Here is a 25,654-nt window from a genome sequence, read left to right as displayed (position 1 = left end):
CGAAATAACGCCAACCTGAGTCACAATGCTCCAATAAAATCAAAGCTTTAAAGACACCCCTGCTAGCCGATAGCGATGGATTCTTTATCAGATTCTGAAGATTTTCCTCTTGCTCCCCCCAATTCTCCCATTATTCCAGCTCAAACCCCGATTCCACAACTCGACCTTCGATTCTTATTTACCCCCAACGGAAACCAACCCAGAGTCGCAATGGTCCAGCTTACAGAGGTTGTCGACGAGCACTTCCAAGAGGACCAGGTTGGTCCCGAGGATGATGATTTCACTGATACCGGTACGTCACTAGCTTGTAGTGATCTAGATTTTATATTGAATATATAGTCGCTACGCGCCTTCGTAGTGTATCCTACATTTACAGCTACCTAACCGTGAATTTATATAGAGTCTGAAATCTCAACCGAGTCGGATTATGACCCTTCTAGCGAAACTCTTACCGAGCGCCTGTATGCGCTTCGCGACATCATTCCACCTCAGACCCGAACCTCGATAGCCAACAAGGTCAACGCAACGACTAGCGCAGTCTCAAGCTTCTTCTCCTTCGGCGGCAAAACTCTCTGGGTGATAAGCACCTCTGCGCTGATTCTAGGCGTCCCGTGGGCTCTCGCGTGGGCTGAAGAGCAACAAGTAATGGAAATGGAAAAAGAAATGAAGATGCGCGAAATGGGTGGAGAGGTAAGGTTCTTATGCTAATATTACCTCCTTGACTTGTTGAATACATGATATCTAACAGATGCAATAGATTCTAACTGCCGGTGGCGCCAATGGCCCCAGCTCTTCGACAGCCCAGCAAGTTGGCGCTGCGATCGACCGAGAGACAAAGCCCTCCCTGTAAAGCATACCAACGTCGCAGTTACTCATGTGCAGCATGCTATATTCAGTATGCACTGCGCCAGTGGTCCATTGCTGTCTATATCCAAGACTCGGCCTTGTCCAACGTCCACCCTAGGCATACTTGTTGAAAAATCCGTCTTTATTCTTGCTCTATTTAGGAGTTAGGTGATGCAGGTTTAGCTACTAGCTTTCATATCGTATATTGTTCGCGTGTGCGCACAGGGTTTTTATGAAGGGAAGAAAACTTGGCTCTAACGATACGGTTCGTGAAGAACTCACGAACCTCACCTTGTATCATAATTTGGCATCACGGTCGGTTAATCGGCAGGGACACGTTTGCATTAGGCTGGAAGTGCTCCAGGCCGTACGAATTGATTTGATTTTACTCATTAATTCACTATTACTTTATTTTTCTTTGAGGGCAAGCTATTAACCTTATTGCAGCTCTATTATCCCCTTCAATGGATTCATAATTTCTACAAGCCTACTTTAAGATCTCTACACTGCCTCACCTTTTGGAAGCATGCCACAATTGGCTTATTTAGCCTTACCCAGGCAGTCAATTATATCGAGTCATCACTGCAGCTTCGTAGATCGTATAGCTGTTAATGCCAACACATCATGGCGTGGCTATCAGTTCTGGTAATCCTAATAAACCGCACTACCCAGAGGTATAATCTCATCTCTTTGAGGTAAATATCACCAGATTAAACTCATCAAGCTCTTTTAAATAGTTACCCCCTTCTAGATTTTACCGTTTGAAGCGTGTGGATAGCTTCACTAACGAGTCCAAAGCGCCTTGGTCTGGTGATATGACCACATGATCCGAGAGGGAAAGCCTTTCTATGTTTGCGGTTCTATATAACAGGTAAGTAGCTATTATTTGCGAACAAGGACAATAAGAATTCATATCATGGCCTAGTATCCTTCTCTTTATACGCATCTATTTCTTTCTTCCCCATTTCTACCGACCTTTCATCCGATTATGATTGTAACAAGAGGCATTGTCCGAGAAGCTAACTCATCACTAGCATGGGTAAGAATAGGTGAAGCGCGCAGAACATATCTAGTATGAAACCAAATAAGTAGCTGTTACGAACAAAAAGGTCAAATCAAGGTTGGTTTAACGTAGTGGATGGTATGATGATCTAGTTAGTTGAATTTTGTCAAGGGTGAGAGGCTGAACGGCGTTTACATGTAATTCTACATGTAATTCTACATGCCAATTTACATGCCAATCTATATTCCAATCTATATGTTCACTAACTTACCCATTTCCAATCCTAAATTCTATTATTTTTATTCTTACAAAAGTTATTAAGTGGCATCCTTTTTCAAGTCTAGACTTCTGCTCTCACCCGTACAAAAGAAATGGCATACCTCCGTACAAAGAGCACCTTTATACCTTTTACGATCTATATTAAATCCTCAATCTCGTCGGCGCTTCTACCTCGCTGTATTCTTCCCCTCTCATCCATTTTTTATTTTATTTTATTTCATTTCTTCTTCATCTCTATCCCCAGAGCAATTGTGAACCATGTCTAACCCTGATATGGCTTGTAGCCCAAAACCCAGCCGCATGGCCATGTATCCCGACTGGCCCGAATCTGATGCCGATCTAGTGCCACTACCACAATGCGATGGTCCTAAGCTGAAACCGTTCAAACTTCCAGGGTCCTCAAGAAATCGAATTCCTCGAACACCTCGGATCAGGTCTATATTCACACGTCTTCAAGGTCAAAATCCTGGGGCAGATTTACGCACTAAAACTGGTAGGTGGAGGTTCCCTATATATGAACATCTTTGAGGAGAGAGCTTCGAATTGACTTGAGTGTCTATAATTTACGTTCACCTATGACGCTCATTGGATGGGTCCGGGTCATTTGTGCGATGGTCCCGAACCCAATCATGAGTCATTGAACGCCTTTTACAACTATTCAGAGCCGTTCAGTTGTGAGTGTCGTGCCTATGGTAGACTCCAAGAAACTGGCAATGAGGAACTAGCCATCGAGTGTTTCGGCTATATTCTATTAAGTGAGGCAAACGAGCACGCCATGGTGACTAAATTCGGCAACCCTGATGTTTTCTTTACCGGGGACTTGGATTACGGCGAAGAGACAGAGTTGCGCACGCGCTTTCTAGGAAAGGATGGTAGGGCCCCGCCTCTCCGGGGAATCGTCAAACGTTTCGGTCGGCCAGACGAGGAAGACTTGAGCGTGGATCTGGTACAGAAAATATTTCAAGACGTTATTAAGCTACAAACGCTTGGTATCTTTGCCGTCGACGTTCATGTAGCCTAGATTATCGATGGAAATTTGTGCGACTTTAGTATTGCAATTACTACGCCTCATTTTCTAACAAATCCGGAGCTGAACCCGCACCTCACCCCTGATATGATATCCGATATGGAGCGCTTTGCATTCGCTCTTGCCGTATATGATTATAGGAAGTTCGAGGACATGGTAAATGATTGGAATTTTGATCATGGGGACCAGAAGGGTATGATCCCGGCGTACGCATATCCTTATGGGCCACAGCGAAGGTATAATCCGCCTACGCTGTATTTTAATGCTGACGGCACGATGGACGACAGGGAGGTCTTTGAGGTCTTCCCAGGACTGCTTTGGGATTGCAAGGAAGGTTTCATGTTCCCGCGCCGCCATAAGTTCACTATAGAATATATGGCACGGAAACTAGCCCAGATGTCACACGGACAACACCGCCAAGAGGGTGTTGATCGCAATACATATGGCCAAGCGCCAACCAGGCGGTTAGGATAACTATTACTTGAATCATTGGATGAGAGAGAAGCATCACGAGGATATGTAGGTAGAATGCAAGACAACCAACATGTATCATAGTATCAGGATCATTCTACAAGATACGTATCCAAGACTGTCTACAAATAGGTCTTGAGACCTTTGAAGTTTATTAGTATATTTGAATTATATTCCAAGCCCATCTAGCCCTTGCTACACCAGACAACTTAGCTCACTGTGTATATACTTAGATCTCTGGTATCTCATATGACTGATCGTACTTCTACTTCACTATATACTTTATAAAGGCAATTCAGGTAGATTTGTAATATTTCAAAGCGTGTCCGGTACTGAAAAGGAGTTGGTATCTCCTGCAGAGTATGGCATATCCTACTAGTAATACGTAGCAGTGTTGGGTTCTGTCGCATGATAGTAAAATCTACTTCACTTCTGCATACCTTTGTAACTCATCATACAAATGTCCGAAGGTCCCTCCGTGACAACTCCTGACCTCCTGCCATTCATTGTCTGGGAGAGTGCCATGCATCATGTATAACCATCCGCCGATGATTAGGTCGGCATAGTTGGCCTGTTTACCTAGAATGAAAGGCCCCGTGGCGTTCCTTGAAAATAGCTCCGCAAGGTCCCCAAGCATAACGCGGAAATACTCTTTCATTTTCTCCCGCGCTTCGCCTTTTATCTCGAAATCGTCCCAAGATTTTACACCAGCGCGACGAACGAGTTCATCCTTGCTCGCTTGTGAGTCGAAGGGGAGGAAGAACCCCATGAGGCCAACATAGGCACTGAATGCTCTGTCGATATGCATATTAAACTTGGAGTACTCGTCATGCTCACCCTCTTTCCGTGCAGATAGTGGTGGCGCCCAAGGGGGAAGGTCTTGATCGAAGGTATAGTCGATCTCCTGAGGGGGGAACAGATCACCGGCACCTGAGTCCGGGTAAGTCTTTTGCAGATAGACGGCAATATCGAACGAGTCGCCAATTTTCGAGTTGGTATTAGGATCAACCAAGATAGGAAGTGTAAAGAAGTCATTGCCATCGGCAAGTTTGCGACAAGCTGGCACGCCAAGACCCTGACGAACTTTCCCAATATCGGGAAGGGGAACCCATATAGTCTTGTGCGCAATGTTTTTGAAGTTCAGCGCTAATCGAGCCTTCCAGGGGTTCACTGACGCTGGTGGGCTCATAGCAATGTCGTAGAAGTCCATGGTTTTGGAGGGCTTGAGAGATGTAGTCATGGCGGATGAGGATAAAGGGGGAACAAGCTCCGTAGCTCGTAGCCAATCAGAATAATAATCAGGATAACCTCAAAATACTTGGTGCACTCTCTTAACAACTATACTGACGAATTTACCCCTTTTTTGACGTTATTTTGCCAGCTTATATGACTATAGCAACTTTCGAGTCTGTATCATCACGTGGAATCGCGTCAGACTGATTCATTATGATTCATGATGACTAGGCTGTTCGCGGTAAGCGTAGCTCGACCTGAAGGGGGTACAAGGACGTCAAAAAAGGGGGCGCATCTTATCATCATAATTGTCGGTGCGACGGTTATTTTGACGCCTCTAGTGGTATGCTATGAAATTATTGGGCGTCATCTCGAGATGATAGACTGCGCCACGGGCAATGCGCTAATTAATTTAGGTGTAGAGAATTTCATTGCCGATTCTTCTCAAATGACCATTATTCGGTAATAAATGAGGCTGCCATTTGTGTCAATGGAGATCCGGGCTGTTTGGCAAATCCCCATGGTTATGCGATGTGGATGTTAAAATAGACATTGAACTCCGAATTTCAATTAACTATTGATTTATTCTTATTAATTGCCTTTTAGTTTACATCCGAAATGATTATATAAGTCCCGGGTAGTACTTAATGATTATTTAAGAATAATACTTATAATTAAAGTTTTTATTAATAATGTTCGAGTATTTTAATATTACAAAGTAAGAAACAAGTAAAAACCACCGTTTAAAACATTAAAAAGTAAGTCTTTTCTATCTCGATCTTTAAGAAATATTAATTCTTCCGAGGATAAATTATAAATCTCTTTGCAGATTTAATCTTACAACGTAGTTTACCTGCTTTTTAACTTTTAACCAAGTGGATGTATTACTTATTACATAAGGGTGGCTTTCCGTGGAAGCTCTTCCGGCACCTACGTGATCTCGGCCCAATATTTAAACGAGCACTTTTATACTGGCTTTATTTTGGTGATATTACCCCATCTTACCTACTTATTTCATCCGTTAATTTATAATGTTACTATGTTGCATCCTAATTTTGGCTTGCTGACTTTCCGTGATGACAATTAACGCGTATACCGCCAAATCTCACTTTTGCACGAGTGTAACCTAAGATTTCCTCGATATTGGAGTACCTAAGGTAGTCTTTCCATATATGACAGGAATAATCTAGTAGAGGTATGCTTAGAATGAATTCTTGGGCACACTTTTATTAAATACTTCATACCTCACCGCAGGATCCATGGCTTTTTACTATTGTTCTAATCACCGGTGCCAATCGAGGTATTGGTAAGGGCCTTGCTGAGCGCTACCTCGCCCTACCTAATCATAAAGTCATTGCTGCTAACCGCAACCCGGAACATCCCACGTCTAAGGAGCTTGCCAACCTAGGTGCCTAAAGCCCCCGGAAGCAGCCTCATTATCGTGAAGGTCGGGGCTACGAGCAACACAGGCGCCGTGGATGCTGTAAAGGAACTCCAGAAACAGGGAATCGATCATTTAGATATAGTAATTGCTAACGCCGCTATATCGCTCGGTTTTACCAAAGTTGTCGATGCAAAGGTTGAGTACATGTATCGGACTATGGATGTCAATGTCTTTGACGTGCTACGACTATTTCAGGCTACCCTACCGCTACTTCGCGCGGCTGCTACTCCGAAATTTGTGACTATTGGATCCAGTGCTGGGTCTATAGAGGTAGGAAGATTCACATACTCCGACCACGGCTAGATATGCTAATGTACCTATTATTCAGGAGATGTATTCATATCCCAACGCTGTTTACGGCCCTTCAAAGGCCGCTGTTCATTGAATCACAAAGAGCATTAACGAGGAAGAGGACCACATCATCGCATTTGTGATAGACCCAGGGTGAGAAATAAAGTACTATTCTCTCTGGGATAAACTTTGCTGATTTCTCCTTATAGATGGACCCAAACCGATATGGGAAACACAGCAGCGAGATCAGTTGATCTGGACGAAGCTCTTGTCACCGTAAAGGACTCCTGTGACGGTACCTTCGAGGTGATTAGTGAGGCTACAAGAGAATCAGGTGGTAAGTTGTGGACTTATGAGGGAAAGCGAAAAGCTTGGTAAACCACGATAACACAGAGAACGTGGCATTCTAAAAGAGTCCCTTAGAACAGCATGAGACCTCGGAACCAGACTTCTCGCATTTGAATAATATAATTGGAAAATTGAACTCTCATTACCTAGCGCCTTGCACTTATCATTTACTTCTAAACTTCGAAAATATTTGACATTTTACTAAAGAAACTCACCGAAATCTTTTATCTCAAACTGGAACGAGAATGATAATATTGAATATAACAAAGACAGCTTATTACAGAATACACATGCGATATCCCACCTCTTTACGTCCTCTCTGAGAAAGCTTTTCCGATCACGGCCTAAGTTAGTTCTAACGACAGCGCGTAAGATCCCCATATACGGTCGGTTTATCATACGGTGTCTTTCAGAGTTACTTATACTCTTATCCGCACTTTTCTAACCATCCTAAGGGTTTGCCTGCAGTCGGTACCACTGCGCTGGTACGTTGAAACTCATCTGCAGGAACAATTCATCTTTCTCTGTAAACCCTTAACGTTAACTCTTAGGGAATCCAGGAAAGTAGCGCAGGCATGGGTGGGATCGTCGTTCCTTGTGTTGACAGGTGATATTCATTCATATTCTGCAGCTAACGACATGCACAGCGTGCCGATGACATAGACCCTCGAAAAGCGAATACCGGGCTATGTTGATTGTTTTGTTCATCGCCGTCACTATTCTATCCGCAATGAATAGTATTTTATACTGATACCAGATTATTATATTAAGCTAGGTGGCGGAATAAATTAAGGCACGGCGGTTGATTCTATGGACAAAATACATTATCTTAGACAAGTGTTCGACGCTGCTGAGCCCCTAATCCTCAATGATGTCGAGGGGTAAGAACCGAAAATTAGCCTAACCATATTTTATAGAGATAGCATCATGCATGACTTGATTGCGACCTCCAGTACTTATTAAGATCCTCATTAATTTCCCCCCAGAAATCACAAGTAGCATAATCAACCACACCAACATCCATTGCATCATCGAGTACTACGCCTTTGCTTTCGTGCGAAGTCCAGGCAGGCCAAATACTCTTGTCACCCGGCATCCCCATCTGTGCCATGTTTGTCCACGCGCGACTCATCTCATGGGCCATTGCTTGCTCTGCTTTGGAGAAGGTGCAATTCCCGCTAGGGGGTGGCATCGCACTGGTAAAGTTAAACACGAATGGGACCTCGCTCGTGTGCGTTGCCCCTAGGCGAGGTATCCAATCCGCCTCTATCGTGGCAAACCAGGCGCAACTAGGCTCGTGAGCGAATCGGTAGCTCCATACAGGAATCCCTTTCTTCTCTGCCAGTTGTAGAGCCCGGTATGATGGACACTGGTATGATACCTGGGTGAGAATAGCCTCCATAGCGGTAAGTGTTGAACCGTTAAAGGTAGAGGCTAATGGAAACGTCTCATTTACTCGTGTCGCTAGTGGTCCAAAGTTTAGGGTTAGGAAATCATCATAGTCTGATAGACTAGGAGCTTTTCCCTTCCAGGTTGTGACGTAGGAAGCTAAGACGAATATAGAGCCCTCCCTAGTAGTGGCTCCTACTATTGAAGGGACCCTAACTCCGATAGTTGATGGTTGCTCTTTGATTACCTTTCCATCGATCACGGGGGTCCAAGATGACCTTGTGCCATTATTGACGAGGGCCGTATTAACGGTCATTATGCTAGTGCTTGGCATCGCAGCCACTGCGGCTTGGAGTCTATCGACATGGGCGCTTCGAAGACATGACAACTAAGTACTGGTAAGTATTCTGGATAAATTAATAGAGGTTGGAGCCTGACACATACGTCATGATTTGTGCAGTTCATCGCGTAAAGGAACTCTGAATACCATATTCCCGCGTCGGCCACTGTCGCTATATCTCTCCCAGCTCCAGATTCTAAAGCAGCAGCTCGCATTAATCCTGGTGCTTCCGGTAACGTAGCAAGAACGAAAGAGTCAATAGCGCCGGCGGATTGTCCAAAGAGTAGTACTTTATTCTAAAGCAGAATCGTTATTAACCTTGATTACTCTGTGATGTATAGGTACCTAGGTACCTATTCTTCAACGTGATGAGGGTATAGACCTACCGGATCACCGCCGAACCCTACGATGTTCTCCTGCACCCAGCGTAGGCCAAGAAGTTGATCCATGATGCCATAGTTTCCGGTGAGGCCAAGATCCGACAGGGCCAAGAATCCCAAAGGACCGAGGCGGTAGTTGATAGAGACGACAATGGAGTCTGCAGCAGAGAAACAGCCATTATATGTCGGATTTGAAATCCCACCGCCTTCATTGCTTCCTCCGTATAGCCATACCTTCACGGGAAGTTTTGACTCAGGAGTAGCAGAGACCGGGGCCCAAACATCCAGGAAAAGACTACGTATATTTTACGCGAGTTAGTGAGGAGCCACTCAAGTTAGACAACCGCGCAGAGCTACCCACCAGTCTTCGCTCGTTGCAGTCTTCTCATCGAATAATCCCGAGAACTGAATGCAAGCTGGTGCCGGTATCGTGGCGTTGATCACGCCGCGAGAATTATTGTAGGGCTCTGGAGGTGCAAAGCGTAGTTCGCCTAGAGGCGGTTTCGCGTACGGAATCGAGTAGAAGTAGTTTACGTCGGTTGTGCTGCACTGACCGCCATGGACTATCCCGCTGCTTGTCTTCACACTCTTAAACCCAGACAAGGCAAAAAAGGTCAGGCTGCCTAAAGGATTGCCTCTAAAGTACATTATGAGATTAAATAGATTTATCTTGGTTGAGCGCATTGAAAGTGTAGCCTTCCACAGGAGTCGGAAATCTTAGCACTTTATATTTAGTAGATATAGCGATGATGGATAGTTCTCTTCCGCTGTGCCGCATGGCTATGCAATCGGATTCGCATCCGTAGAAACAAAGACATTCAGCTGAAGGCTTAACCTAGAGGAACGAGCTAGGAGGATTTACAATGCAGGAGTGTAATTCGTGGATTGGGAATGTTGAGTTCGCATTCGGTTAAGGGGACGATCCTTGTATTATTTATTCCCGGTACGAATCCGTAATCTTTAATCTTAGGGGTTATTTGTATTTGTAAACTTGTATTTATAAACTTGAGCTAGGTATGCTTTGCTTATACAGCCCGTGACAGAAATATAAATTCGCTTGTGAAAGAAATCTCCACTATATTTTAAACCAATCAAGACTAACTTCAAGTTGATAAGTTATTTAATTATACATATGTACCTAAGGTAACTAGTTAGATAGTTAGGTTATGGTTTCATGTTTAGGTAACTACCTCCTTTAGATGCTTATGTATATTTTAGTAAGTGAGGGTATTTTTAAACTCGTTGTTGCTATTTGCTATTCAGGCGCTTTTAGTATTACATAAGTACGCCAAGTTTGCTAAACCCTTCCCAATCTTTTCAAATACATATAATAGCCTCGTACAACACGGCTACCTAGATTAGTTGGCTATGTAGCCACTTACTCAATACACATATTAGATGGTAGAAGAATCCCATAAAGGTACAAGTGTATACTAGTAAATCTATATGGTGGGAGATGTACATAACAGTACAACCCCAATTTTTGGTACTGCCCGTTTAGGTCTATGCTTACTAAGGTACCTAAGTAAGGTACCTCCCATGTACAATATGTACATAGGTAAGTTTATAAATAACCCCTTAACAGTTTATGGATTCAGCCCTACGACGAACAAGCTTAGAAGGACGCGACTTATCCTTACACAGTTCCTATCTCGGCGACATGCGGGTATAGCTTTCCCCTCCCCGACAACTTAGGACACCACGTGTAACAAATTCCAACAAAGTCCCCTAAAATAATCAAGCGTGAAGCATCCACGTATCATGCCCATATCCATGCCCCCACCAACGCTCACGTCTGTACGGGTATGTACCTATATGCACAAAGTAGTGTTACCTTATAAGGTACCTAACATGGTAAATCATTGAGGCCGCCGTTTCACTGATATCGAGCTCGGAAATACGGCATGTTTAGATTAGATGCATAGTCGTCTTTTTAAATGCGCATTCTTAACCTCCATATTTCACCGATTTTACCTTAGGTACCTACTTAATTAAGTTGCATCATGGCCCGCAAGAAAGCTCTTCTTATTGGCATCAACTACTTTGGATCTGAGCATGAATTAAATGGCTGCATTAATGACGCGGAAAACATCAGGAACTTCCTGGTAGAGGAGAGAGGTTTCTCGCCCAGCACTCACGACATGGTCATGTTGTCGGATATCCCTGAAAATGATGGTACTCCTTTTTTTCCAACAGGCGCCAACATTCTGGCAGCAATTAATTGGCTGGTTACCAAAAATCGGCCTGGTGATATACTCTGGCTGAGCTACTCTGGCCATGGAGGTTAGCTATTTGATCACAAGTATATATGTGTAGCGAGGGCTAATATGTACTTACCTACGTATAGCCCAAGTTAGAAGCCATGCTAGGGATCGACCTTCAGGGTAAGTTTGTGAGGGTAAGTAAACGGTCTAGGAATTTTAACCCCTGATATGAACTAGCTTCGATGATACAATATGTCCTGTCGACTTTGCAGAAAACGGGCAGATTTCAAGCGAAATAGTGAGTTCTTAGAAGGCTTCGGCACCTTTAACATCACATTTCCGAACCTCAACACTAATACAATGCCTTGCCTAGTTGCATCGATCGATCGTCTCTCCGATGAACCCCGAATGCCGTCTTACCATACTCTTTGATTGCTGTCATTCCGGCTCAGCCTGCGAATTGCCTTACGTCTATCGACCCGACGAAGATGGCAATGTCAATATGGTTGACACGATCAAGAAAGGAATCGGGTTGATTCGCGCAGCCGAGGGGCTTTTCGAAAGCGGCTTTTCCATGTCTAAAGTAGAGGACGCTAAGATGCTACTCGGCGGTGCGACTGACTTCTTCAATGGACTGCATCATCGTCGGAATGAGGATGTCGACGAGGATGGACTCGCCGTTGAGAGTTTCGAGGAACATTGGGAGACAGAGGGCAAAGATGTCTGGATGTTCTCTGGATGCGCCGACGATCAGACCTCTGCGGATACATCCATTGCCGGAGCACCTACTGGCGCTATGTCTTGGGCACTTCTTAGGACTCTAAGAGAAACCCCCGAGCAGTCATACATAAACGTGCGTCTTGGTAGTAAATTCAGGGTAGTTGATCAATTGTTAACAATAAGATTCTTTAGGTCCTCCAGAATACCAGAGAGGAACTGGCGAGGAACTACTCTCAGGTCCCGCAACTCAGCTGCGGCGGCAGATATGACTTGGACCAAGTACTCATCGTAAGTAAAACCGTATCCGGCTTAGCATAAATGCGCCCGTTTTACTAATGAAAACCGAAGCTATGAGTTATCAGCATCTATAGACTAGGATTTCCTATGAAGATCGAGACAGGAGAATATCAGATGAAGAGCGAGATGCATTCTATCCTCAGGAGGGTTCACATCTTGAGCAAAATTTAATCAATCCAAAGCATTTAGTTTAACTAGTTAAGTTAAAACTCGAAAAGATAAAATAGAGAATTAAGATGATAGAGAAACAAACTAAGCTAAGCTAGAATTCTTGAGTCTCTTTTTTTACGTAATATTTTAACCTAGAGAGTTTTACGCCGTATACACACCTAATAGATGACGTATAGGGCCCAATGACCATAGGTTCTCTAGGTACATGGAATCTAAAAACCATCCCTTTGCCAAGTCTTGGCTGTATAAAAAACGGAATCGTGAGCAACGCTCAGCTCTGACGCCAAGATCCAGCGGACTAAGGCATAGGGCTGAGAGAAGCCGCAATAGGAAAGATTTGCAACGCATAGGTCCCGGGTACAGATACGGCGTATTCTCGATCTGCCAAGAGCCGTATGAATCTTACAGAACGGAGACTCTGATTGGCCAGCGTATTCAGAATCAAAGGGAGGATTGAATTATTAATTCGCCGTATGGGAATCAGCTTCTCCAGATTTACGTCGATGGCACTTGCGGCTGTAAACGGGGGCTGTGATACCGAATCGTGACATAGGAGGATGGCAATGTTAATTTGCAACTTGTCACGAAGCTAGGTACTTTGGTAAATATATAAGATGATTCGAAATGCCTCGACTAGGGCAATCGAATTTTACACGACATCTCAGCTTCGTAAGTAATTAAATTCAAGATGGTGTCTTCGAAGACTCTCCTTCCGCTACTCATTTCGCTCGCGTCCCATGCCAGCAAAGCGGCAACCGTCCGCCGCAGTAATAATACGGAGATCAAATGGGGACCATGCAAACTAAACACCACACTCCCGGTGCAGTGCGCCCAACTGCCCGTCCCGCTCGACTATACCAACAAGAATTGTACCGACACTCTCAATCTCGATCTAATCAAGTACCCGGCCCAGAAGCAGCCGAAGCGCGGTAGCATTCTCCTCAACTTCGGCGGTCCGGGCCAAGACGGTCTAGAAAGCATGCTTGCTTATGCAGAGTTGATGGGCCCGTATGTGTCATACTAGTTTAATATCGTCGAGCTCCTCAGTTCGGTTTAACCTAAAGAAGGATTGACTAACACACATATCGCAATAGGACTACTGGAGGTTACCACGATCTCATAAGTTGGGACCCAAGGTAAGTCCTTCCCCTCACTATAACCCCCATATCATCGTATAGACTAACAATACTGTATAGAGGAACGGGTAAAACTCTCCGGTTCTCATGCTGGCCCGACGATACCACGGGTTATTACGCCGCTATGGGAAATAGCCTGGCTGGTGGTGCAGACTCGACAGTGGGTAAACTCTGGGCCGAAGGTAACATCATTGCGACCCAGTGCCACAACCAGCAGAAAGAGACCGGTCAATATGTCGGCATGGCATTCGTCGCAAGAGATATGATGTCAATCGTCGACGCTCTGAACGAAGGTGGCATGCTTCGATACTGGGGTGAGTGTGATCTCGGTCGTAAACTAAAGGTTAACGCACTAATAAGCTAACTGATCCTTCTTAGGAATTTCGGGCGGTACTACGCTGGGAGCTACCGTTGTCGCGATGTTCCCCGACAGGGTAGAGAGGGTCGTTCTCGATGGTGTGATGAATGCGCATGAATACTATAACTCTTTGTATGTGCCCCCTTTTCTCAGTATAACCTCTCATAAGAAAAAGAAAATCCAGCTAACGGGTGGAAACCTAGCGGCGAACCTGAGATGGTCGCATCAACAGACGCCACTTGGGAGGAATTCATGCGCGGGTGTATCGCAATGCCCGACAACTGCTCCCTAGCAAAAAACAGGACCTACGATGAGTTAGAAGCAGCCATGGCCGAGCTCTTCGACACCGTCCGGAACAACCCGCCCGTATTCAACGGTACAATTGTGTTCGCTTACGACATATTCAAGGCTCACATCTTCAACACTCTATATTCACCAGCGAACTGGCCCAGCCTAGCCCAGGCGCTCGAGGACGTGCTAGAGGGTAACCTGGAGACGTTTGTGAACCGGGTCTTGGCATTATCGATCCCGTCTCAAGACCAGGCAATCCTAGGAATCCGCTGCGGCGATAAGAAACTACGGACGAATAAGTTGTCCGATCTCGAACCGGTCTTTGAGCAGTATCACAAGACCAGCAAGTGGTTCTGGGATTGGGCCTGGGGATACTACGTAACGCCCTGTGCGCAATGGGGGTTTGAGGCCAAGGAGCGGTACGAGGGTGACTTCCAAGTCAAGACTAAGAACCCCGTGTTGTTCGTCGGCAACAGCTTCGACCCCGTCACTCCTCTGGTCTCGGCTAAGAACATGAGCTTTGGCTTCGAGGGAAGCGTTCTTCTTACGCATAACGGCCATGGCGTGAGTAATCTTTTCTTTTCTTTCTCCCCAGCCCCTATCGTATAATACCCTACAGGCTAGGAGCTAACCATTTCATGCAGCACTTGTCTCTCACGCAGCCATCAAACTGCACGAATTCCATCATTCAGAACTACTTCCTTGAGGGTAAACTACCTGCTCCTAGAACCGTGTGCGAGCCCAACTTCCCGCTGTTCGATCCTGCCGCCTCAATGTAGCAGCGGTAGGAATATTGCACACCAATTATGATATATTAATTTTGCTTTGACTCCTGGTTCTCATATGTGTAAATACATGTTTTATCACTTAGGCATCATACATGTTTATAAAGGGGAGGCAGGTTTTGGAATTTTGATACACATTTGTTTTTACTACATCTTGATGTAGAAGTTCACTTGTTTTAGAGGTGGTAACTAGCCTACGACTGCAACTATATGCTTGATAGAAGCTTATGTAAGTTAGGCATAATATACAGTGGCTAGAAACAGGTTGTGCGTAAGAAATATTAATTAGTAACCTAATAAAGTCCATATAGCGTCATTTCAGTTTAAGAAATACCATAAGCACCTATTGTGTGAATGAAGAGGTTGATTTTCGGCTTTAAGTCAGCACAGTATCATAAGGCTTATTAGATTAGTCAGCCTTGTTAAGTGATTTAAAATCTTTAAGTTCATATAAATAACGGTAAAACACGCGTTTTTACAATCTTGTAACAACTAATTAAATTATTAAGAATTTCATTAATATTGCCTTATATCAATGCTTAAATAACACGTATCAATTTTGTGACACTTATATTCAAGCTTAAATAATACGTATTAGTTGTATGATAAGGCTTCAGTTATTGGAACAATCGGGGTACAATCTGTCTGAAGCCAAGTGAGAATCCTCCTCCTAGTAGCAGCCATATCCCACTTCCCATCATCCTTCCCCCATACCAGACTATCCGCCAGACTATCCCTCCACGAAACCGTAAACCATCCCCCTATCCCCCCGCACACATCTTATGGAGACAACCTGAATCAGACTGATTGAATAGCATTCATGAAGAAGCTACCAAAGTCCTTAAGAGTGATTGCTCAACCTGTTATTGTGTTAGCAACTTTCAGTAGAGACCAGAGCAATTAGAAATACCATATACTGGAGCGTCAGTCCCATCTTGTCAGAACTAGTAGGCCATGGGAGGAATAGGGTCTCGGGCGTAGTGGAGGAATATCTCCATGGCAGAGGATTGATCGGTCCCGCGCGTCTTATAGCCCGAAGTCACACTTCCGTTCACTATCTCTCGTGTCTTGAGTGCAGTGGTGTTTCGATAGTACTTGTGAAGACATGTTGGGTGCCAGTACGACTCTCGCTTGGAGAGGGCTTTCAAATGTTCCTCGTAGACGACTTGCTTGATCAGGATTGCGCGCTGTCCATAGGCCTTCAAAGCCTGGTCTTGTTCCCATTCTCCAAGATCACGTCTACCATGTCCATATCCAACCTCCAAGGTCGGCCATGTGATCTCGTGGTCGCATCTAGTACCGAGGATTAAGTCGTACAAATCCCCCATGCGTAGCCCATCCGGAAATCTGAACTCAGCCATTGTTCCGGGCAACTCACTATCTTCATCTTCTCTCCACACTTGCCAATGAATCTTTGTAATCGGCGGCTGTGACACAAGCATGTTTCGCCAAGAAGCATTATCAGCCAGCCATGCTTCTCGGATATCGTAACCAAGACACTGGTGGATCTCCTCCAGCGATAGGAAGCCGTATTTGGTGCGGCTGGGATATGATCTATAATGGAAAAGCTTTACATTGAAAAGCTTTAGCCAAAAGTATGCGCGATTACTTTAACGACTTATTCACAATGCCTCGTCGAAGCAAGGCGCAACAGTATCGGCTATCCAACGCTGCCAATGCTCGTCGCGTACGTCTTGCGGCTCTTCGCCCCGAACCGGGACCTTCTTCCCCGAGCCCCCTCGTGGCTCCCGACGATGCCGTGAATCAAGTAGCTGACATGTCGGCTCATCAGGAGGAGGAGGAGGACTCCGATGCACCCCTCGTAGAGTTACACCACCCGTGGTGTCAAACGCTGTGCTGAGAGCGAGCTCCGTGAATAGTTTTTGGTATATCTTTCCTAGTTTAATGGCTTAAGGCTGCTGTGGAAGAATAGAGTTGTCTGCATCTTGGGAGATCCCACGATAGTCGCCCGCCAGTGCTTGGACACTCGCTACGCATTGGGAAGTATATCCATGCTGTGAGGAATGGGAAGAAGAAAGTTCGAAAAAGTGGGAGGGAGGCCAGGTTTATATATTTTTTTCAAATCTGATGCATAAGCCACCTCAGAGCTAAAGGTCTATTGCCGGTACAAATAATAACTGTGACGATTTGAGCTAAAGATTGGTATTAAATAGGTCTGTGTCGAGAGTTGCTACGCAAGGTAACCGGAAGTTTTGAAGATACGACATCGTGTGAGTAATAAAGGGCTTGATTCTCTACCAATATTTTAGGTAGGTAAGTTGGTACGTTGTCCATCTGACAACTAATTCCCGTCCCTCCCAAATTCCGTTATCCTCTCAAGAATAAACGAACCTTATCCCCCGAAACCAAACCAGAACCATCCTTATTTCTCTAGGCAGTAGCTAGACGAAGTACTCTTTGCATAATGAACTCGCCCACACCAAACCACGCCTGTGCGAAAACCATCACCCCTTTCCTATCCTAGTAGACCGAGGAAGCTGGGTTCACCGAGGAGAATTATAGTAAAGTCTCCCGGAGCTAATCGCCTGACGCTGTTAATCAGTTAGCACTTTCCAACGAAGACTAAGGCGATTAAGACATACTGTATGGCGGTATAGCGTCTCTAATAATAGTAGTCGTCGGCTTCGGGGATCCATTCTTGCGCCGCACGAAGGAACATCCTCATACCTGAGGCGCTGTCGTTTCCCAGCCATGTATAGCTCCAAGCCACAGTCCCATCCGTCACCTTGACATCCAGCCCCTTTACCAGACGAACATTTTGTTGGTATCTCTGAAGGTCTTTGGGATTCCAATAGTCATCCCGGCTGGGTTTCGGGTGTTCCTCGTCTGGAGATATATGCTGTTTGACCATGATCGCATGTTGCTCGCGCGCTCTCCGGTGCTCTTGGTCTATCCACCGAACCTCAGCATCCGACTCGGTATCGCGGTGGGCCGGCCCAGACGAGCCCGGCCATACGACTTCGTGGGTGCCTCTAGTGCCAAGGACGAGGTCATAGTAGTCACCCATCCGCAATCCTCCTGGGAATTCAAACTCTGCTATGGTTCCAGGCAAGGAGAGTCCGTGATTCTCCTGGTCATCTCTTTCGATCTGCCAATGAAGTCTCTTGATCGGTGGCTGAGACACATACATTCTACGCCAAGAAGCGTTTTCAAACAGCCATTTTTGTCGGATATCAGAGTCGAACCACCAGACGATGTCCCTCATCCAGACATGACTGAACGGTTTGTCCTCAGATTCGTTACGTTGCCAAAGCGCCACGCTGAAGAACGGTTTGGCGACGGACGCCAACTTGAGATTCTTGAGGTATCTCTTGTATGGGTCCATGGATCTAGAGCTTGCGCGAAAGAACAAGGCCTTCTGGAATTCAGGCGATGCCTCGATGACGGCTTTCCAGTGTTTCGATACCCGTTGCATGTTAACAAGAAGATCAGTCTTGTTGACCCGCGAAAGGATGTTTTCGAGGAGTTCGGGCACGGCGAAGACCCTGTCCGAAGCCGGTGCCGGTGCCGGTGCTGGTGCCAGCCCCATGTTGAGCATGGAGAATACGAGTTCAAACATGGTGGTGGAAAGCGTGAGACAAGTGCTGGATGATGAATAGTTTGATAATGTTTATGATGGATGGTTGTAATGAATGGTTTTGAAGATGTTAGGTTATTGTCTGATATAGGAAAGACTTTGACAATTGAGCATCTATGAGTAGGAGAAGAAGGAAAGAGAGGGAGCTTGGAAATGTGGGATGGAGGCCATGTTTATATACTTTCCAGATCTGAGGCATAGACCACCTTACAGCTGAAGATATGTCACTAGTAAAAACAGTGACTGTAACGAATTAAGCTGGAGTTTGGTACAAAATAGACCCGTGTCGAGAGCTACCACGTAACGTAACCGGACGGAGTGAGTGTTGAGTCAATCCGGAGCCGAGTCGCTCCACTTTGACACTGGCAACCGGGGAACAATCACTAACGTTTAGGCCCGTTGTCGAGGTAAGTGGCAGTAGCAAGCATACTTTGAACTATGAAGGGTGGTTAGTATCATGATACGTACCTTCATACGCACCTTCACACCAGACAATGTCTAAGAGAAAACTCCATACGTGTATGTCAACTTGCCCACCGAGGTTGGTACATGTACCGAGTAACAACTTGGATTGTACCCAAGGTACGAGATACTGTGTTGCTATTATCCGTGCTCTCCTAAGAAATATCGTGAGTCATGCAACTGCTAACATACCCACCTACCACATACTTACCTAGGTGTAAACATGCTTAACAAGATAGGTAGGTACCTCTTAACTAGACGAGACGTACCTTGGTACCTCATTAAATCACGTACGTACCTAGGTACGTACGTATTGGATTTACCTGCTCGGTGTCTATATGTGATACATAAGCATAAGGTACGTCCTCCTGAGGGCATATTGAAATATATTATATCGTATATGAAGTAAACAAATTCTGCTTATCTCCCAAGAGCGTCGATACGTACAATTGCCGGAATTAAATATAGTAATGAAAAGTTATAATCTCTCTAAACGTATACCAACTCCTCAAAGCTGTTGAAGTGGATATTATTAGATAGGTACTTGGGCCTCGAGACTTAACTAAACGATAACAGTAACTAATATATCGACGGCGTGTCATTATCTGGACTATATTACGCTAAATTGCTTCAGCTAGGACATTCAAGCATGTTCAGTAATAATATTCTTTCAAGTTGTGTCAATAATAGGTGTATTTGGCAATCTTGGGCATGGTTGTATTACTTATAGTAAGTAGTAAGTTTCCGAGAGACGAGGGTAATAGACTGTGAATAGAAATATAGTTAACCAAAATGTATTCTCCCGAAAGTACAGCTCTATACGACTATATATAGTGCATTCAAAAGGCAAAGCACTACGTTTGCGTTTATAAGTGTCTATGATGATATCCACGGATGGCAAATAATCGACCAGCTTGACATGGAAGCAAGTACCAATTGCTCTCTATGTAGCAAATTTCTCTAGGGCGCCAGGCTGAATGCCTCAGGTAGGTAGGTTAACCACGTAAACATATAATATCATGTATCTACGGTAGTTTGAGGTTTTATCCGTACCTAAACGGTGCAATAGCATGCTTACGGTGATCGCCATATACCTTAAAGTATAGCGGTAGATATTTAACTGCCTGCCTGACCGTGCTGTAATTATTACAAACCACTCCATACGAAAACGAACAATATCAAGTGGTAAAAACTGAGCTATATGATACTCTAGCTACCAAGCTAACCCCCCATTGCTTGTCAACGACAGGCTCTCTAGACAAAAAAGAAACAAGCGTTAACAAAACAAATGCAAACAGATTCCTACGTATCTAAAGAAGACATGTTTACTGCAACATCTCGGATTGCACCCCCCTCCGCAGCCGGGACGTAAGATTCGTCAAAAACACTCCAAAGCCACCTAACCGCCCTGCCCTTCCCGTTCGCAATCTCAGACACATGTCCGCCCACGCTGTTCCTCTCATACGTGACGTCCGCCCCCCTACCGCAGAACCTCTCTACCGCAGAACCTCTCTACCAGCCGGTCCGTCATATCTATCGGGCAGAACTCGTCCCCGATAGCCTTGTACATGAACATGGGCATAGCAGGCACGCCGTGGAACCCGCGCCTCCCCTCCACGTCGAACACCCTGCGCAGCACCGGCTCTTTCAGATCCGCCGCCCCGCCTACGAAATACCCATAGATGTCCTTCATCGCGAAGGCCCGCAGCGAGGCGCCGAAATCCATGTCCCTCGCGCTCAGGAACTGGTCGGCCGTCTCGGGCCGGAGCCGCCTGCGGACGTACGCCGCGGCTTCGGGATACTGCGACGTCGTCCCCAGGAGGGCGGCTACTAGGGAAACGGCGATGGGGCTCTTGTTGAGCATGTCCATGTTATCGGAGACGTGGTCTGCTAGGCCTCCCACCACGACCCCGGAGATGTCGAGCTCGGGGGCGTATTGAACCTGCAGTTCGGCGGCGGCCTCGGTGGCGATACTGCCGCCGCTGTAGCCCCACATGGCGGTCGTGATGTTGGCATCGCCAGTCAAGCGCGCCAAGTTGAGAACCGCACGGATTGAGTCAAGCGTGGCGTGTCCAGCCAGCACACTGGCACCGAAGGCCGCGCTAGGGCCTTCGAAATCGGGAGTGTTGATGATCCAGCCTTGTCCAAGCAATTCGGTAAGCAGCGAGGTATTCGACTGAATGCCGAGGTCGACATTGGACTGCAATTGCTCCTGGTTCAAGGTGTACGAGGGGCTGGAGTCAAGGTTGACCGTGTTGTATGCGAATTGGTAAGACAGCATGGCCGTCTTTCCCGAGGGGGAGACATAGAAGGATTTAGGAATAAGTAACGTGGTAACGGCCCAAGAAGGCCGATAGCGTGAATCGGTGGTGCGGTAGAGTATATTATACGAAGCCGAGCTGTTACCAACGAAGGCAAGAATACCTGGTGCAGGACGTATCCTGAGAATAGTACCGGGCTCTTTGGTTTCAAACCCGGCCGGTGCCTTGTACCACGGATCTTTACTAGGAGGCAACGGTTGAGATGCTGGACCGGCCTCCTGGAATATGGAAGAGCCTGACTGCTGTGGGACTTTGTGAAGACCAAACAGCCAGCTTAGAGGGCGCACGTCGGCGCCACTCGATTCTTCAGTAGGTGGTGACATATGAGTAAGATGATGCTTGGCCACACGTTCAGGATCCTTAGTTGAAGCGGGCAGCTTATTATTTTGTGTCATAGAATCCATTGATCTTGTATATGGTTGTAGAGATATTACAATAGAACTTCGCACTACTCTTCAGGTGTATGGTGAGGGGGTAGCTAATATATGCCATTGAGATGGGTTGAAAGGATTCGACTTATAAGCAAGCCTCTTAGCAGTTAATATAATTATCGGTGTCCTGGTAAGCAAGGGGATTGATAATTCTTGGTCGTTCGGGTCCGAACGTGGACGCCATAGGGCGCCACGAGGCCAATAGTGTAGGCAAGACGGCTACCAACGTCAGGTATCAAGACTGACGCACTTTGATTAGGCTGGAGGTCTCATTGTCGGCTAACAGCACAAAAGCCTAAGGCAGGTATATACCGCATTATATTTAATAGGTATTGTGCCTTTAACAAATGCTATAACTACATGTATGTAGAATAAATGTTAGAAAAATTATATTGAACTATTAACGCTTTCCTTCTACCTTACGAGGGCGTTGTGCGTTTTTATATGGCTAATCCTAATAGACCTACCCCTGAATCCACTACCAAGTCATTTATACCCTACTAGGATTCTAGTTCTGTCGTCTTTTATTTCTTTCATCTTTACTGCTTCTTATAAGACAGGAAAAATTCGCATAAAATAGCAAGGCATGTCTTATGTAAATAAGAAATCTTTACTTACATGTAACATAATATCCCAAGATAAACCTTAGGCATTCACATGTAGCACGAAGACATCAGTCAGTTGTTATAAGAGCAATTATCATTAACTGGTAACACATTCTTGTAAAATTACGGCCAATGCTTTGATATCTAACCTACTGCTGCAGTAACTCCAGTCTGTGATATATTTTACATCGAGGTGAACTCAGCCGGCGTAAGTGCAAGAGCAAGTTCAAAAAGGGCAACGCCAAAACACAGCTAGGGATTCCGTAATCCTTTCTTCATTACTTTACACCCACCCTAAACTACAACCCCCATCTTGATAGAAACGCTCCCTTGCGGGGTAAATACTCTCCGCTTCAACATATGCAGTACCTATCCTCTAACCCTACCATCCTGCTTAGCGCGGGGCGGCGGCGGCGAACCTGTCCGAGATCTGCTAGGGCTGTAACTGTACCGTCTTCTCTTTTTGTCGACTGAGGTAGGTGACCGGCTATCGTATCGCGGCCTCTTCTTGGGAGCGCTGCTGATAGAGCTAGTATTTCTACGTCGCCTCGGGGGTGATGATGGTGACCTAGAGGAACGGCCCCGCTGCGGAGGAGGGGATCGAGATCGGGAGTGGCTCGAGCTACGGCGTGCTCGACGAGGAAGGGGACTGGCCGAGTATGAATCTCGTCTCGTTGGTGCCCTACGCGGTGGCGGACTCCGACTCAATGACGGCGGTCTTGCTGCTGCTTTGCGAGGAGCCGGGCTGCGGCTCCGTGAAGGTGTGTATGAACGAGATCGTGTGGAGTCGCGGTTACGGCTATACGAACGAGGCCTACCAGCTCCCCGTGCCGGCACTGGGGTTACCGATCTGTACCGCGAATAATTGGAGTCGCGACGACCACGAGGCGGACTAGGGGAGCCAGAATATTTCTTGTTAGTCCGCCGCGGAGACGGGCTCCGAGACGAACTGTACGAATACGATCGGGAGCGGGATGGACTTCTACTCCTGCTATATGATGCCGATCTAGCTCGTCTCGGCGGTGTTCGAGATACTGATCGGCCTCTATCAAGAGCCCTCCGTGGCGGTGTACGAGATCTAGACCTAGACGAATAGGAAGAACCAGTATATGATGAATAGCTAGACACAGAATCCGAGTCGGAATTGTCGACAGCAGGAGGTGCGGGAAGAGTTGGCTTCGGCATATTGGCCAGGTACTCTCTCATCTCCTCTGTTAGGGCACCCATTCCAATACTGGTAAAGTAATTGATCGAGAATCGTACGTTACGAGGATTGTTGCGTGGGAACAGACCCGTAAAGCTTTCTTGTAGCATATCCTCCCGCATTCGTGCCTGTAACTTTGTCATACCGAGCTCTTCTGAGATTTCTTGGAATAGGATCTTGATGAAAATTCTGCTAGCAGAGGTCGTCTCCTCTTCGTTCAGATGTATGACAGACATAGCATGCCATCCGATAGCGTCCGAACCAAACATGTGGCCAAAGAATCTCGCAATGTTTCGTAGTCGATTTGTCTCGTACCGGTGAATCGTTTCATAATACTTTTCAAAGCTCTGAGTAAAAAGGTCGCACCATAGACGATTGATCTTAGCAAATCTCTCCCCAATCAAGCCGAAAAACTTTGAATACGTTTTTTCCTGACTACAGCATTCTACAACCATAGAAGGTAGCTCAGGTTCCTGGCCAGTTGGCAGGTTGATCTTCATGAGCTTATGGACACATTCTTCGGGGTCCATGCTGCTCATAATGGTGAGGTAGATGGTTTTACGGAGATTGACAAGGTCGGTGTTAGACTGATCCTTGATCTCCATGGCTTTTTGCTCCTCGTCTTCCTCCTCGGAGCTCTCGTCCTCATCGTCCTCATCTTCTTCATCGTCACTTCCCTCCCCAAGAATCTCAGCTCGTAGCCTCTTATAAGCTGCTTCATTTTCCTCCCATTCCGGATCAAATTTGAAGATGTTCAGGCCATCCTGGACGTCCAGGTCCGCGCCTAGGTCAATCTTATGTGTAATCTGGTCTTCCTCCTCGATTAAATCTAGCTCCTCCTTGATCGCAGGGTTATCCTTGAATTTATCCTTCCGTACTTGGAATAAAACCTCAATCATAAATTGCACCCGCTTGTCGATATCCGCCTCGTGAAGGATGTTTCTGAATTGGTCGAAGACGATACCTGCAATGGCCGGGTTCATGTCTTCCAAATGCTGTCCCACTTCCTTCGTCAGACCAACCGCAATTTCTACGCTGTCATCCGTCGGTTTTTGTAATAGCAAGATCAGCATCTGAGCAGCCAGCATCTCGTGAACTACCTGTTGGTTGACCAGATGCGCAATGAACGTAGTCGATGATAAACACACCGCCTTATCATTCCGCTTGAACGCTTTCCTGAATTGTACGACCAGTCTCTTAACAAGCAGCTCACCAACCTGCGGTAACTTCGTGTTGACGATAGCCGCCATGGCTGCTAGAACCGGGGTAAATGGCAAACTTGCCGCTTGCGCTTTCATGATGCTTCTGCAAAAGAGTCCCCGTCCCCTGACCAAATTCTCCTGGAACAATTCCGGGACGATATGTTTGATGTTGGAGACGTTAACCTTATTGATAAGGCCGTTAATACTCTTCTTTAACGCCTCCCAAGCCATCCGCTGATATTCCTTGCTTGTCTTGTCCGTGATCTGGGCCTGCAGCGCTCGCAGACGTGCAGGAGGGATATACGTTCCTCCCGATCGCATATTTAAAAGCTTCTGGTATTCGGCCTTTGCTGCCGCCTGCTTCTCCTCCTCGGTAGGCATTTTGGGCGGCGTGCGCTGACGAGGTGGCGAACGTTGCCGGGGGGGTGAGCGACGGCCGCGGTCGCGCGCAGGTCTGTACGTATCACCGCCATCGCGACGTTGACCACGATCAGGATCGCGACGGGGAGAGCGAGGAACGGGAACTTCGGTCGGCGATCGTTCGCCTAGGTGGCGCGTCTCGACTTCGGCCATCGTCTCTTACTACCCTAGTAGAATAAATTATATAGGCTAGAGTAGCGAACTAACGACCCGAGGTTCGAGGCTACAACCAACTAGTTAGTTATCCCCGCCGTCGGGAAAGTTGTCGTTGAAAAAGATGAAGTTGGCGATGGAAAAAGTTGAAGCAGGCAAGGGCAAATGTTAACGTGACGAAAGTTTGGATGAGGCTGGATAGCTCTCGGGAAAGTGGGACCACTGGTAACACACCTGCATTAGGT

At 46.2% G+C, this 25,654-nt stretch overlaps 11 protein-coding genes across 11 annotated transcripts; 5 read left to right on the top strand and 6 right to left on the bottom strand.

Moving 5' to 3' along the window:
• Positions 1–75: 75 nt before the first annotated feature.
• On the top strand, positions 76–964 carry F4813DRAFT_401565 (Tom22-domain-containing protein; the record flags this gene model as incomplete). Its single annotated transcript, XM_049248427.1, has 3 exons — positions 76–292; positions 401–690; positions 758–964. The coding sequence occupies 3 exons, from the start codon at positions 76–78 to the stop codon at positions 848–850; spliced, it is 600 nt and encodes a 199-aa protein (XP_049101538.1). The 3' UTR covers positions 851–964.
• Positions 965–2,028: 1,064 nt separating this feature from the next.
• F4813DRAFT_401561 (uncharacterized protein) lies at positions 2,029–3,629 on the top strand (the record flags this gene model as incomplete). Its single annotated transcript, XM_049248426.1, has 3 exons — positions 2,029–2,621; positions 2,791–3,140; positions 3,219–3,629. The coding sequence occupies exons 1-3, from the start codon at positions 2,387–2,389 to the stop codon at positions 3,627–3,629; spliced, it is 996 nt and encodes a 331-aa protein (XP_049101537.1). The 5' UTR covers positions 2,029–2,386.
• Positions 3,630–3,950: 321 nt separating this feature from the next.
• F4813DRAFT_353368 (uncharacterized protein) lies at positions 3,951–5,342 on the bottom strand. Its single transcript, XM_049242637.1, has one exon. It carries the CDS (start codon positions 4,864–4,866, stop codon positions 4,048–4,050), a length of 819 nt encoding a protein of 272 aa, XP_049101536.1. The 5' UTR covers positions 4,867–5,342; the 3' UTR covers positions 3,951–4,047.
• Positions 5,343–6,459: 1,117 nt separating this feature from the next.
• On the top strand, positions 6,460–7,049 carry F4813DRAFT_401559 (uncharacterized protein; the record flags this gene model as incomplete). Its single annotated transcript, XM_049248425.1, has 3 exons — positions 6,460–6,573; positions 6,698–6,747; positions 6,804–7,049. The coding sequence occupies 3 exons, from the start codon at positions 6,460–6,462 to the stop codon at positions 6,970–6,972; spliced, it is 333 nt and encodes a 110-aa protein (XP_049101535.1). The 3' UTR covers positions 6,973–7,049.
• A 574-nt stretch (positions 7,050–7,623) lies between these two features.
• Positions 7,624–10,056, bottom strand: F4813DRAFT_353365 (alpha/beta-hydrolase). Its single transcript, XM_049242636.1, has 4 exons — positions 9,413–10,056; positions 9,058–9,346; positions 8,776–8,967; positions 7,624–8,719 (listed from the first exon to the last, which is right to left on the bottom strand). Exons 1-4 carry the CDS (start codon positions 9,733–9,735, stop codon positions 7,868–7,870), a joined length of 1,656 nt encoding a protein of 551 aa, XP_049101534.1. The 5' UTR covers positions 9,736–10,056; the 3' UTR covers positions 7,624–7,867.
• A 573-nt stretch (positions 10,057–10,629) lies between these two features.
• Positions 10,630–12,582, top strand: F4813DRAFT_353363 (peptidase C14). The gene is made up of 6 exons (XM_049242635.1): positions 10,630–11,334; positions 11,399–11,435; positions 11,493–11,553; positions 11,629–12,108; positions 12,168–12,263; positions 12,324–12,582. Exons 1-6 carry the CDS (start codon positions 11,055–11,057, stop codon positions 12,327–12,329), a joined length of 960 nt encoding a protein of 319 aa, XP_049101533.1. The 5' UTR covers positions 10,630–11,054; the 3' UTR covers positions 12,330–12,582.
• Positions 12,583–12,925: 343 nt separating this feature from the next.
• Positions 12,926–15,328, top strand: F4813DRAFT_353355 (TAP-like protein-domain-containing protein). Its single transcript, XM_049242634.1, has 6 exons — positions 12,926–13,451; positions 13,538–13,579; positions 13,640–13,893; positions 13,958–14,069; positions 14,141–14,792; positions 14,873–15,328. Exons 1-6 carry the CDS (start codon positions 13,132–13,134, stop codon positions 15,005–15,007), a joined length of 1,515 nt encoding a protein of 504 aa, XP_049101532.1. The 5' UTR covers positions 12,926–13,131; the 3' UTR covers positions 15,008–15,328.
• A 629-nt stretch (positions 15,329–15,957) lies between these two features.
• Positions 15,958–16,374, bottom strand: F4813DRAFT_387673 (uncharacterized protein; the record flags this gene model as incomplete). The annotated part of the gene is made up of 1 exon (XM_049246583.1): positions 15,958–16,374. The coding sequence occupies one exon, from the start codon at positions 16,372–16,374 to the stop codon at positions 15,958–15,960; it is 417 nt and encodes a 138-aa protein (XP_049101531.1).
• A 1,262-nt stretch (positions 16,375–17,636) lies between these two features.
• Positions 17,637–18,593, bottom strand: F4813DRAFT_401558 (uncharacterized protein; the record flags this gene model as incomplete). Its single annotated transcript, XM_049248424.1, has 1 exon — positions 17,637–18,593. One exon carries the CDS (start codon positions 18,591–18,593, stop codon positions 17,637–17,639), a length of 957 nt encoding a protein of 318 aa, XP_049101530.1.
• A 1,713-nt stretch (positions 18,594–20,306) lies between these two features.
• On the bottom strand, positions 20,307–21,923 carry F4813DRAFT_353352 (LIP-domain-containing protein). Its single transcript, XM_049242633.1, has one exon. It carries the CDS (start codon positions 21,796–21,798, stop codon positions 20,554–20,556), a length of 1,245 nt encoding a protein of 414 aa, XP_049101529.1. The 5' UTR covers positions 21,799–21,923; the 3' UTR covers positions 20,307–20,553.
• A 583-nt stretch (positions 21,924–22,506) lies between these two features.
• Positions 22,507–25,576, bottom strand: F4813DRAFT_353351 (MIF4G-domain-containing protein). The gene has a single exon (XM_049242632.1). The coding sequence runs from the start codon at positions 25,407–25,409 to the stop codon at positions 22,800–22,802; it is 2,610 nt and encodes an 869-aa protein (XP_049101528.1). The 5' UTR covers positions 25,410–25,576; the 3' UTR covers positions 22,507–22,799.
• Positions 25,577–25,654: the final 78 nt, after the last annotated feature.

Source organism: Daldinia decipiens (genome assembly GCF_022478715.1).
Source record: "Daldinia decipiens strain CBS 113046 unplaced genomic scaffold F4813scaffold_9, whole genome shotgun sequence".
NCBI classification, from domain to species: domain Eukaryota; kingdom Fungi; phylum Ascomycota; class Sordariomycetes; order Xylariales; family Hypoxylaceae; genus Daldinia; species Daldinia decipiens.
Note: the sequence above shows the minus strand (reverse complement) of the source record. Positions and strands in the feature narration are given on the sequence as shown.